Here is an 11,355-nt window from a genome sequence, read left to right on the forward strand (position 1 = left end):
GTGAAACTCGATAAGAGTCCAGCAGGTTCAATTCGAAGCTCTGCAATTCTGAGCCACTCGCCAAGAGTTCCATGGCCACAACAACTTAGCAAAAACCCACACAACTTCCGAACCAAAATTCAATCCGTCAATGGCGTCGATTGCCACCTGCTTCACGCTTCCGCAGAAGCCCCACTGTCCTCGCCGTCGCATCTTCAAATCCTCACTCCTCCCCAACCCTCCCAGAACCTTCCGTCTCCACCCGACGCCAGTTTTCCCGGGATTTGGCGCCAAGTTTCGGGAATCTAGGGGTTTGGTGTCGGCGGTGAAGTCGAGCCTCGACGCCGCCAGCGCTGCAATCAGGCCCGGCGGAGCTGTGGAGAGCGATAAGTTGCCTTCGGATGTGAGGAAGCGAGCGATGGAAGCTGTGGACGCTTGTGGAGGGAGAGTGACGATTGGTGACGTGGCTGGCCGGGCTGGGCTCAAGCTTAACGAAGCTCAGAACGCTCTGCAAGCTCTCGCTGCTGACACTGAAGGATTCTTGGAGGTAGTTATTTTCAAAAAAGTTTAGAACTTGGAGTTGTTTCGAAAATGTTTGTGAAGAAAATGAATGGGGTGTGTAGGATTGTTTAGTTATTTTAAAAAATTTATGAACTTGTAGTTGTTTTCCAAAATGTTTGCGAAGAAAATGATGGGGGTTGTAGGTTTGTTTAGTTATTTTTTCGTTTGTGGGTGAGTGCAATTGTTCTTTTCAAGATGGTCCCAACAGGTTTCGGATGAAGGCGACGTGCTCTACGTTTTCCCCAAGGATTATCGGGCGAAGCTTGTGGGAAAATCGCTTAGACTGAGAGTTGAGCCTGTGCTTGAGAAGGCAAAGGTAGTAACTTTGTGGAATTTTTGGCTATAATGTTTGGCAATTGGATCTAACATAATGCGTTTTTGCAGGCTGGGGTTGAGTATGTAGCGAGGGTTTCGTTTGGAACTGCCCTAATTGCTTCCATTGTTCTTGTTTATACTGCAATTGTTGTTGCTCTGTCTTCTGGTAGAAGGTAAGTTTCCAGGGTAAATGTTATTATCTTATTGTTAAATGTTTTCTTTATGGGCAGAATGGTTGACACTAGTATCTTGGTTACAGTGAAGATGACAATCGTGGAAGACGTGGAGGAAGGTCATATGATTCAGGGTTCACTTTTTACATGAATCCCGGTGACCTCTTTTGGTAATACCTTCTTCTATACTTCCTTGTTAAGTACGTTTTTCATAATACTGTGGAATGGTTTCAGATTTAGTTATTTTAGTTGTTGGAACTTGTAAGAGACTTTTGCTCACACCTTGTTTACTATTTATTTCATTAAGGTACTGGGATCCGTATTACTACAGGAGGCGACGAGTACAAACAGAACGAGTTCAAACAGATGATAACAAGATGAATTTTGTTGAATCTGTGTGTGATGGATTTAATCATCTTTTTTCTATTGTCTCTTTGCTAGTTTTGTATTTGAAGAAGAAAGTATTGACTTTATGATGTTGTCTTTTAGATTTTCTCATTTGTATTTGGCGATGGTGATCCAAACCAAGGAATCGAAGAAGAGAGATGGAAGTTGGTAATAATCGAGCACTGAGTTCAGTGGTTTGTTGCTTTCAACAATTTGTTTCATTTCATTGGTTGTGTTTGTATGCTTTTATATGTAATTAGATTTCTGTCTTGTCAGACTAAACCAGCATATAGGGGTATTTATAACTCTCTCTCTCTCTCTCTCTCTCTCTTTCTCTCTCTCTCTCTCCCTCTCCCTCTCTCAATCAAGCTACATTCACATAGTACCCCCTCTTAAAATCTTGCAAGGACCTTGTAGGCTTGACTTTGAAATAGGATATGGTATTTTGTCATAGATTCTTATGCTATCCTTGATTTAATACTTTGAAAGAATATACAGGAATTTATGGCTTTCGTTGAGGTCAAATACTGGAGTTTACGACTTTAATCATCTTTTAAAGCATTATATTTATTTAACAACAATCTCTTTCATGTGTTTATGTAAAATCCAAAACAAGAAAGAAAAAAGGGAATTATTAGGTTAAAGTAGTGCGCTGAATTCGTCTATGACTTCAGTTGGTAAAAATGTGGAAGTTGTAGAAATGGGGATTGTGTAATTGGCGGATAGCTTTTTGACTAGATCAAAACAAGAGAACTGCGCTGGTCTTGTGCTTGGGAATTGTCATGATTGTTTTGAAACTGTTGTTACATCCCCAAAGCTATATATAAACTATATGATGTGATATTGGAAAATGTAGGATTTTCACAAATACTGAAGGTAATTGGGGATCCTCTCTTTGAAAAAATTGTCGTCCACCTATGGTATAGTCCTAGAACTTCCGTAGTTGTATGACTCTTTGTGTTATTCCTAAAGTTTGATAGTCTGTTGCTACTTATTATCTCAGCACTGTTTTTTTTTTTTTTTTTTTTTTTTGTTGTCATTAAAAATTATGATAGATATGTATGAAAGTATAATGAGAAAATTATCCCTTGAATTGTAAATGCAGATCGGACAATACATATCCTCTAAAGGTGGTGTTGTTGCAGCTGAAGAACTTGCTCCATATCTTGATATAGAATCTTCAGGGGATACTCTGGTAAATAAATATATATATATATATATATATTTTTCTGTTGTCATGTTCGTTTGAGTTTCCAAACTCTTGTAATGGAGTTTTTCTTGTATTTGGAGAATCTGTTACTTCCAGCTTAGATTAGATTATTTATGGTTAATAGTAAGCACTTGCATCCATTGGTTAGTTAATTTAACACATCAGAATATTGGAGAAGTTCAGCATGCATTGCATTGTATCCGTGCTAAGCACTTTCATCTGTAAAGTCAAATCACGTTTGCATAATTCCTCATAAGAGATTCGAACAAAAATTGTTCAAGTAAATGGTGCTTCAAAACTTCATACTCAATAATGTAGATAATAATCATGATCTTTTATTTGTTTCTTTATAAATGAAAAAGCTTCCAAACAACTGTCGAGTTCACCTATTTTGTTTTTGTGTGGTTGGGCTTTTTATTGAGCACTTCAGTCAGTTCAAACTCTACATGGCCTTGAAGTTTTCAGTTTCTTTTACTATATTCAGCATTTTCCTTTTAAATTTTTATTATGCTGCTTGACATTTTTTTTACTTTCTGTTAATTTCAGAATGATGAAACATACATTTTACCTGTTCTGTTAAGGTATGAGGGTCAGCCTATCATAGATGAAGAGGTATGTTTAACGTTGCTGTTTTTAAATAAATGGCTTCTATTTTGTCTTCTTTCTCCATATACATAGGGGTGGGCCATCGACCGATCCAAACCATATTGGTTGGTTTGGTTTGGATTGGTTTTGACCAAGAAAAAAGTCAAACAATTTAAAAACCAAACCGAACTGATTTATTTTTTATTTGGTTCGACCAAAACCAAACCGAATCGACCATGTATCTTTTAATTATTAATTTATTTTCCACATGTCAACGTATTAGGTTATTTGAGACGATATACATATTATAAGTTGTAATGACTATTAACAATTGGGAGATGTATATGTATTTTATGCTTATATGAGTTTGTAATTAGTAAATCATTTGCTGGCATGAGTTTTTATTTAATTGAAACTTAGTTCTATTTGACTTGATGAACTTTTTATGTTCCAAAAAACTTAATTTTTCAATTGAATTGGAATGGGCGAGATATATGGATGTTTAGAAGATTAAAACTCTTGAAATGTTGAACTTTTTTATTTATGTGTTGGGTAGGCTTGAAACGATCGAACCAAACCAAATCAAACCAATTAACAATGGTTTGGTTCGGTTTCAATGGTGGTATTTGTCAAAACCGAACTGTTGAAATCTAGTTGGTTCAGTTATATTTTTGGTGTCAAACCGAATCAAAACCAATCCGTGCCCGCCCCTGCATATACATATAGAAATGAGAACTGTTGGATAAATAAGGTTCTGTTTCCTGTGGCCTGGTACATGCTTGCAAATTGTGAAATCGTTCCATTTCTTTATTGGATTTCATTACATAAATGAAACAATATAATATTACATTGTCATTCATAAAAAAATTGGTTATGATGCAGGGAAACATTCTGTACCAGTTTCCATCTCTACAGCGCACAGCGTCTTCTCAGAGGAGTGGAAGGAAGGAATATGTGGGGAGAAGATGGGCTGATTTTGTTGGAGGTGTTGACAAATTTTTCCAGGAGAAGAAGTGGCAATTCAGGTCATTTATTATGTTTGCTGTTGCCAATTATGTTGTGAATTCATCTGGAATTTAAAATGAAACAATCAAGTTTTCTGTGTTTGCACTTTACAGTAACACTAGCATTTCTGAGAGAGCAATGGTTGCTGGACTTGGTGGACTAAATTTATTTGGGGTTATCATTCTTGGAACCATCTTAAAGTATGTATGACTTGAACTTTGTAATTGCTTGGTTGTTTTTACTCTATATTGCTCTGATGGCCACCGCTTTCTTATTTGAAGGGATACTACAACTGCACCAGCTGGTTTTATTGAGTTTATTAATAGCATATTTCCACTACTTCAGGTATGATTTGATTTCAAACAAATTAAAGTTCCTTACCTGCAATCAAGAATTCATGCTTTTTTGTTAAATGGTTGGGTTCACACGCAATCCTTCTCTTTAATAGTGGATAGGGATTCCTCTTATGAAGCTATCCCTATATGAAGACCTGATTAACTCCTCAGGCACTATTGAGTTGGATTTTATCTTGCCTCACAATTATTTTGCAGATTTATGCTGGTTCTTTCTTTGCAATTCCTTTGTTCCGGTGGTTCCTCCTGCTTAAGACAAACGCTGACATAGAAAAAAGAAATAAAGCAAGACAGCAGTTTGCTCGATCCCTTGAATTGCCGGATATCTCACTTAGAAGAAAGGTAAATTGGTGCTTCTCTAGATTGTCTTGATTAATGGTTTCTATCTGAAACTTCACGTGTGCTTTGTCATTATTTAAATTTGTACTTGCAGTCTCGCATGCTAGTTTGTAGGGGATAGGTATCAGATCTATAAATGAAATTTCACCTAGTGCTGATCAAGCCCTCCCTCCCTCCCACTCTTAATGCATAAGGCCTATACTTGCTTGAGGAAGACAAACTCTCAATGATTGCGTTGCCATTGAAAACATACCAATCTTCTTAACTCAAAATTAAGTTGAACATACTAGTGCAGCAATGCTGCATTTGTTAACTGTTGTAAGATATGAAGTTTCAAACTAAAAAATAGTGGTAGTTTTCTTCACTTGAACGCTCACATGAGGTTGTCTTAGGGTGCAAGGTATAGGATTTTTCATAAGGTAACTGTGTACTTGTTGATGTAAAGACAACTGAAATAAAGAAAAAGGAACAAAGAACGGAAAGTAGATGAACTCTGTTCCTTCAATGATAAAAACAATATTTAGTTATATATTTGCTGTATGATGTTTCAGCTCCTCAGTGCGCGGGACATGGCCCAAAAAACAGTCATAGGGCAGGATAGAATTGTATATAGCACGGACAAGGATTTGGTTGAGCAAGACTATGAAGCCCAAGAATGGGATAAGAGGTTTCAAGAAATCGAAAAGTCAGATTGAGAAGAGGATACTGTTACATGGTAAGTATATACATTTCTTGCCTTGGATGAAAATGCTATTTGCATTTCTAGGTATCTTGTAAACAAATGCCACTGCAGGTATGGTTGGTTCATTGAGTACCTGAAAATTGAGTGCATTTGGTATATTTATCAGTTGCATGACTCCTTTTGGTAGCCTACGGATCAAAAGAGCAGATGTTCTAGATTTATTTCTATTTGACGTATGTCTACTTGTTCGAGAACTTGAAACACGGTTCTCTAAAACAAACAGTTATTAGGTCAGGATTCAAGAATGCAAGGGTTACTAAGTTACAGTGAATCTTGTCATTTTTTTTTTTGTTTTCACATGCTGATTAGGCAATTATATTTTTTGTTACAGGGAGAGCTACTAGTGGTCTTCCTCAAGAATATTAGAGCTTCAAGCCGTCGATCGGCAAGCTTACGCACCCTTGGTGGTATTAGCATTTGTTTGAAGTGTACATTGACATTCTGGAGTTCAGGTGGGGTGCAACTGGGAAGAAAGTAAGAAACCTTGTAATATAGATCTCAGGTGGGCAAACAAACTATTTTACACACGAAAGAATTTATGGATCACGAGGCTCACGTATATGTTTCTGCATCCCCTTGTGTCTGGAATTTGCAGAATCGGACACAAGTAGCTTTCCGTGGCCGTGAAAGTCACCTGAGAGGGAAAAAGAGGGGCCGATGCTGGCTTCTCACTTGTTAACTTTGTCGAATGAACTAATAGAATACTGAGTGTTAGAAACAAGCGCATCATAGTTGAGAATCCACTGTTCATCTCGGGATTGTTTCCACTAATACTGTTTTGCATCAGTTATTACGACACTCGATATCCAGGAAACTTGAATAATTGAGAATCCGCTGTTCATCTCGGGTTTCGTTTTCCTTTGTTCTGAGACGTATTTATACTGTTTTTGCACCAGTTGTTATTACGACACTTGATATCCAGGAAACTTGAATAATTGAGAATCGCGATAGCAATGTTATACTATTTCGCGACTATCAATTTTCCTCCAGATCAAGTATCGAAGCGGATCTACCATACCAATCAAAATGTAGCATAGCATGAATTCCGGTTATGGTGACCGGACAACAATGGATCGACCCCAGTTGACCCCGTTCTGACCAAATACAACATAATAACTCAAGTAAAACACAAATTTACACACTGCTGAAACCAACCCACTATTGACTGGTTCCAACGGCCCTATTCTTGACATAACAATCATGCAGACTGGTAGCAGAATCGACGATCACAAAACCAATACATCTTACGGTCTGAAATCCTCGAGTAATGACGCGATGCCCAATGGTGCACAATTGCTCCAGGTTTGAATAGTGTTTGCATCCGACCATGATAAGCGGGTCAGATGGCGAAAAAGCAGTTCTTCCCACGTTAAAAAGTCTTGAGAAAACCCTTTGCTGATACAGATTGTAGAGTGTGTACCCAAACCACGAATGTCTTTAAGCAAGCCCGGAAACCAGTGTGCCCGAGTGATGAGCAGAGTTAAAAAGAAAGCACAGATGAAACTATACTAATATCGACAATTTCAAAGGGGGACATAACGACATGTTTGGTTTTCATATGTAGTTTCCGTCCCAATCAAATTAAAACGAGAGTAATTTCAATCAATCACATAGTTTGAACGACAGCTAAATGCAGTTAATAAAAAAGAAACAAACATGCACTGCAGACAATATTACTAAGTAATCTGTCCTCACCTAAAATAATGAGCGTAAGTAGTATTATCAATACCACGCGAATAGAATGCCGCTGAAGTTGAATGTGATGAGGTGATCTTTCATATCTTGCCCTAAATACACCAAGCCAGGTCCGTAAGTACATAACTTTTGTTCGGATCCCCATACACAACTCTTTAAAATTTCCATACAACCACGTCCCCTGATGCTGAACCTGTCAAGGACAAGCAAACCCATAAGCATCTAGGCTGAAGCATAGAAAGCCAAACCAAGTTTTCCACAATGAAACGATTCAGGATACAGAGCGGAATCAGATATAATCACACAACAATCCTTCTGGAACACTGAAAATTTGATAGAACTTACATGTATTCCCTTCTTTGATCTCAAGTCACAGCTCATTACTAAGAAGACTATGAACTAATGAACATGCAATACTTAACGGAATTGGAAAATTCAAGAATCTTCTTAATTATCCACGAAATAAAACGTGATGCTTGAATTACAGATTTAAGAGTAAATAGAAGAGTTGTGAATGGTTAAAAGTTTCGGATTTCTGATTGCCAAATTACCTGGGCGCCATGAGAAACATCAGCAATTGATGGGGAATGACTTTGTTCTTCTCCATCTTTAAATCTCTTTGTATAGCTCCCAGTGACCCTACTCCCATACACACTCCATGCAGTATTCAAGAACCCCAATACGTTTGTTCTGCTGAAGCTTTCAGGTTTGGCTTCATTAGCTTCCAGATCCCGACTCTCACCACCTCCATATCTGTTACAAGAGGTCTGTGGAAAAGAATCTGTAAACTCAGATTTCAACCTTGTATTGCCAATATCCCAACTCCCACCTTCACCGAATCTGTTATAAGAACCAACTTTCCCCAAGTTGTTCTCCTTTCTAGATTCAATAACACGGTCCACATGAACCACTCCATTCGTATTCAAGTCCTCAATTTCTCTGTTTTTGTGCTCAACAATACCAGAAGTACTGTCTTTAGCACTAGATGTGGTTGGATCAAGAAATCTTCTCAAGATACTGGTGTCTTCCACTTCTTGACCATCAGTGGGCTCGGCGTTATTTCCCCCAGAAAGAAACAATGCCAAACCATCTCTATCTTGTTCATTCAAGTTAACCCATTCTGTATTTCGCAGGGGATCCCCTATCGGTGTTCCCTCCAAGCTCTTCTCCACATAAAGTATTTGTTCCCTCATGGCTCCGATAAACTGCTTGTGCCTTGAACTTACATCCTCCCGATTTTGAGACCTGCCTGCCACCGCTCTTTCAAAGTCCTCCAACTGGCAGGAGAGAATCACTAAAAACCTAACTAAGCAGAAAATAAAGAAAATGAAAGAAAGAAAGAGTTGACATGTACAAAGATTACCACCTGCCACTTTGCCGTTTCAAGTGTAGTAGCAAGATCGCGTTTGCGATAATCTATTGATACATGTAACTTTGGGTCTGGACAGTCACCTTGAACAAGACTGAGCTCATGCAGCAGAGAGCGGAAAACCGATTCCATCCTAAAATTTAAAACATCAAAGCAAAATGAGCACTGGTTTCAGGGAATGCACAACTCATAAGCAACTCAACATAATAAAAACACAGAACAGCAAATAAAATAAGCAATCCACAACCAAAAAAAAAAGTTCCTTATGTTTATACAACAATGAATTATCAATCTGTAAGCTCCTTTATTTTTCGAAAAAGCGAAATATTGAAGAAAGTAAAAATGGGCGGGTTTACAGTTTATTCGTTACTGGCATTTCTCGAAAGTTGATGTTTCGGACTGTCAAAGTTTCAAAGAGACGGGCCAAATGGTCCAACACCAATATTGTCCCCAACTTAACCACCTGCTAGCCCAGCAGGAGTGGGGTTTTATCCTAAAAGGCCTCGGTTCTTCTGTTAAACTCCCGATGTGGGATTTCCAACACACTCCCTCACGTGAGACCATATCTATAGCGGACTTCCACATCGGGAAAGGAAAGACAAGCACATGAATACCACGCACAAGAAAAATCAGTTTTGATGAATATGAAGTCCCATTTGTGATAGACAACATCATTCCCAAACCAAACAAAAATCTTCAACAAAAAAATAAATTCAGATGCCAACATTCTAACACAGCTCAGAAATCAAGTTCATCAAATTAAGCAGTTCAAAAATGATACTTTTCACCTTTTTTTTATTAACTTTCTTCTCAGCCCAAAAATCAAGTCAAAGTTTTTGCCTTTCTTTCCCCAAAAGCAAGAAAAACACTTCCAAATTTCCAATACATATTAAAATTAAAAAAGAAGGGGAAAAGGGAGGAGAAATTAACCTGTCAGCGGAATCTTGGACGACTTCGGCTGCGGAAAACAGAGGGTCTGACTCCCATTGGTGCAAGCTCGACGCCATTTTTATTTATTTTCTATTTGTTTTGTTTTCTACGTTCACCATCAAATAGAAAAGTTGCAATATTTATTCATATAAAAATAAAAAATTAATTTCAAATGTCGATTTGGAAATTGGGATTTTAGGGTTTAGGGTTGCAGAGATGCCGGAAACGGAGGGGAAAGTTGTTCGTTAAAATGTCTAAACGACAAATTTTTTGGTGCGGAGAGTAGGTATTGCACGTGGAGGCGACCACAGTGTCATGATTCGACGTACCAATCAGCTTCCACCACGTCATTATCTATTATTGAGCATTTGAAATTTGGAAAGGAGTACTGATCTAAAAATTTCATCTTGCAGTTCTCACAAATCTGAAAACTTAAACTAATCTAACAGTAATTAATAAGTTGGCTGACATTATCACTACTACTTTAGGATAGTGGGCAAAAATGTACTTTTAAATTTGATTTCTACAACTATTGAATTTTATTTCAATTTCAACCATATTTTTCATACTACTCAGTACTATGTATTGTTAATGAAAAATTAGTTAGTACGTTCCGAAAATATTTTTCTTCTTACTTATAAGGAGTCATGATTTCCTACAGGCAAATTTGATCTTGACATGTGTATGGAAATATTTCTTTTTGTAGTTCTAATGAGATATATTTTAGTACATGTATCAAATTGTAATTTAGTTTAATGAGGTATAAGAAGCCAAACAATGTCGTTGAATGTATTATAATGTATAGATAAGTTCGTGTTAAGCGTTATTAATTGGGTGGTTCATCAAGGCATCAATGGTTATTAGTTGTTCACATGCACACCGAAGAGTATTAACACTAGCATTATGAATGCACAATAGTTAGTTTGGACGTGTTTGTCCATCTATTATGGAATAGTTTGTAGTTTTACCTTTGTTTTTGTTGAGAATATTTAGCTCTTTACACATAAAAAAAAAACATAATTAGGTTAGGGCTTTTTATCCAAAATGGTCCATGAGATTTGCATAACACATCACTTTGGTCATTGAGATTGAAAATCAATAGAAATGGTCTCTGAGATTGTCTACCATCCATTATTTTGGTCATTCCATTAAAAACTCTGTTAAGTGTTCTGGAGCTCTTAGCCAGAAGTTTGGGCAATTTTCAAAGCTTCGTAACTCAATTGTTTCTTAACCAAATTCGACTCATAATATATCAAAATGAAGATAGGAAAGTGTAGAACAAGATTATACCAATTTGGAAGACCAATGGTTGCCAGAGATGGCCAGAAAATAGCCTGAAAGGTGACTGGTCCGCGGGAAAACTGAAAAACTCGCCGGAAACTCGGTAAACTTTAAACGTTCATAACTTCTTCAATACTCAACGAAATTGAGTGATTCAAAAACAAAAATCATACTTCTTGACGAGATGAAGAGAATGATACATTTCTCAAAGGCTAACTCACCATAGTTTGGCCAGAAAACGACTCGAAAGTGGCTGTCTTGGTCACAATCTCAAGGACCATTTCTATTGATTTTCAATCTCAGGGACCATTTTGGCTAAAAAAACGCTTAATACATGTTTATATAAGTAGTCGATGTGTAAGATGGAACGACTCGTTGTCTAAAAGAAGCCAAGTAGTGTTCTTCCACTAAACCTTGTTTTCTTCCAAGTC

General features: G+C 37.4%; 2 protein-coding genes across 5 annotated transcripts; one reads left to right on the forward strand and one right to left on the reverse strand.

The window, feature by feature from the left end:
* LOC137745363 (uncharacterized protein At5g03900, chloroplastic) lies at positions 1-6,494 on the forward strand. Its single transcript, XM_068485308.2, has 14 exons — positions 1-526; positions 749-856; positions 925-1,028; positions 1,115-1,198; positions 1,336-1,423; positions 1,518-1,583; positions 2,521-2,610; positions 3,172-3,237; positions 4,093-4,235; positions 4,329-4,415; positions 4,497-4,560; positions 4,767-4,910; positions 5,459-5,622; positions 5,981-6,494. Exons 1-13 carry the CDS (start codon positions 131-133, stop codon positions 5,600-5,602), a joined length of 1,584 nt encoding a protein of 527 aa, XP_068341409.2. The 5' UTR covers positions 1-130; the 3' UTR covers positions 5,603-5,622; positions 5,981-6,494.
* A 134-nt stretch (positions 6,495-6,628) lies between these two features.
* LOC137745364 (uncharacterized) lies at positions 6,629-9,893 on the reverse strand. 4 transcript variants are annotated; one of them, XM_088681299.1, is made up of 5 exons: positions 9,644-9,891; positions 8,711-8,846; positions 7,896-8,621; positions 7,344-7,537; positions 6,629-7,111 (listed from the first exon to the last, which is right to left on the reverse strand). In XM_088681299.1, exons 1-5 carry the CDS (start codon positions 9,718-9,720, stop codon positions 7,087-7,089), a joined length of 1,158 nt encoding a protein of 385 aa, XP_088537425.1. In that variant the 5' UTR covers positions 9,721-9,891; the 3' UTR covers positions 6,629-7,086. The 4 variants fall into 4 exon arrangements, with proteins under 4 accessions (XP_088537425.1, XP_088537426.1, XP_088537427.1 ...); XM_088681300.1 differs by having other exon boundaries at positions 6,629-7,537; positions 7,896-8,638; positions 8,797-8,846; positions 9,644-9,893; XM_088681301.1 differs by having other exon boundaries at positions 6,629-7,537; positions 8,797-8,846.
* Between the last annotated feature and the right edge of the window lie 1,462 nt (positions 9,894-11,355).

This window comes from Pyrus communis, chromosome 12, assembly GCF_041283825.1.
Source record: "Pyrus communis isolate YQ-2024b chromosome 12, ASM4128382v1, whole genome shotgun sequence".
NCBI classification, from domain to species: domain Eukaryota; kingdom Viridiplantae; phylum Streptophyta; class Magnoliopsida; order Rosales; family Rosaceae; genus Pyrus; species Pyrus communis.

What these genes read in the sequence shown, in the direction of transcription:
- LOC137745363 (XM_068485308.2), top strand. Translation starts at nt 131, where the DNA reads ATGGCGTCGATTGCCACCTGCTTCACGCTTCCGCAGAAGCCCCACTGT. An exon ending in GCTCTGTCTTCTGGTAGAAG is followed by an intron (nt 1,029 to 1,114) that starts GTAAGTTTCCAG and finishes TCTTGGTTACAG; the next exon opens with TGAAGATGACAATCGTGGAA. An exon ending in GAGAAGAAGTGGCAATTCAG is followed by an intron (nt 4,236 to 4,328) that starts GTCATTTATTAT and finishes TGCACTTTACAG; the next exon opens with TAACACTAGCATTTCTGAGA.
- LOC137745364 (XM_088681298.1), bottom strand. Translation starts at nt 9,720, where the DNA reads ATGGCGTCGAGCTTGCACCAATGGGAGTCAGACCCTCTGTTTTCCGCA. An exon ending in GTCCAAGATTCCGCTGACAG is followed by an intron (nt 8,847 to 9,643) that starts GTTAATTTCTCC and finishes TTTAAATTTTAG; the next exon opens with GATGGAATCGGTTTTCCGCT. An exon ending in ATGTTTCTCATGGCGCCCAG is followed by an intron (nt 7,538 to 7,895) that starts GTAATTTGGCAA and finishes TGTCCTTGACAG; the next exon opens with GTTCAGCATCAGGGGACGTG.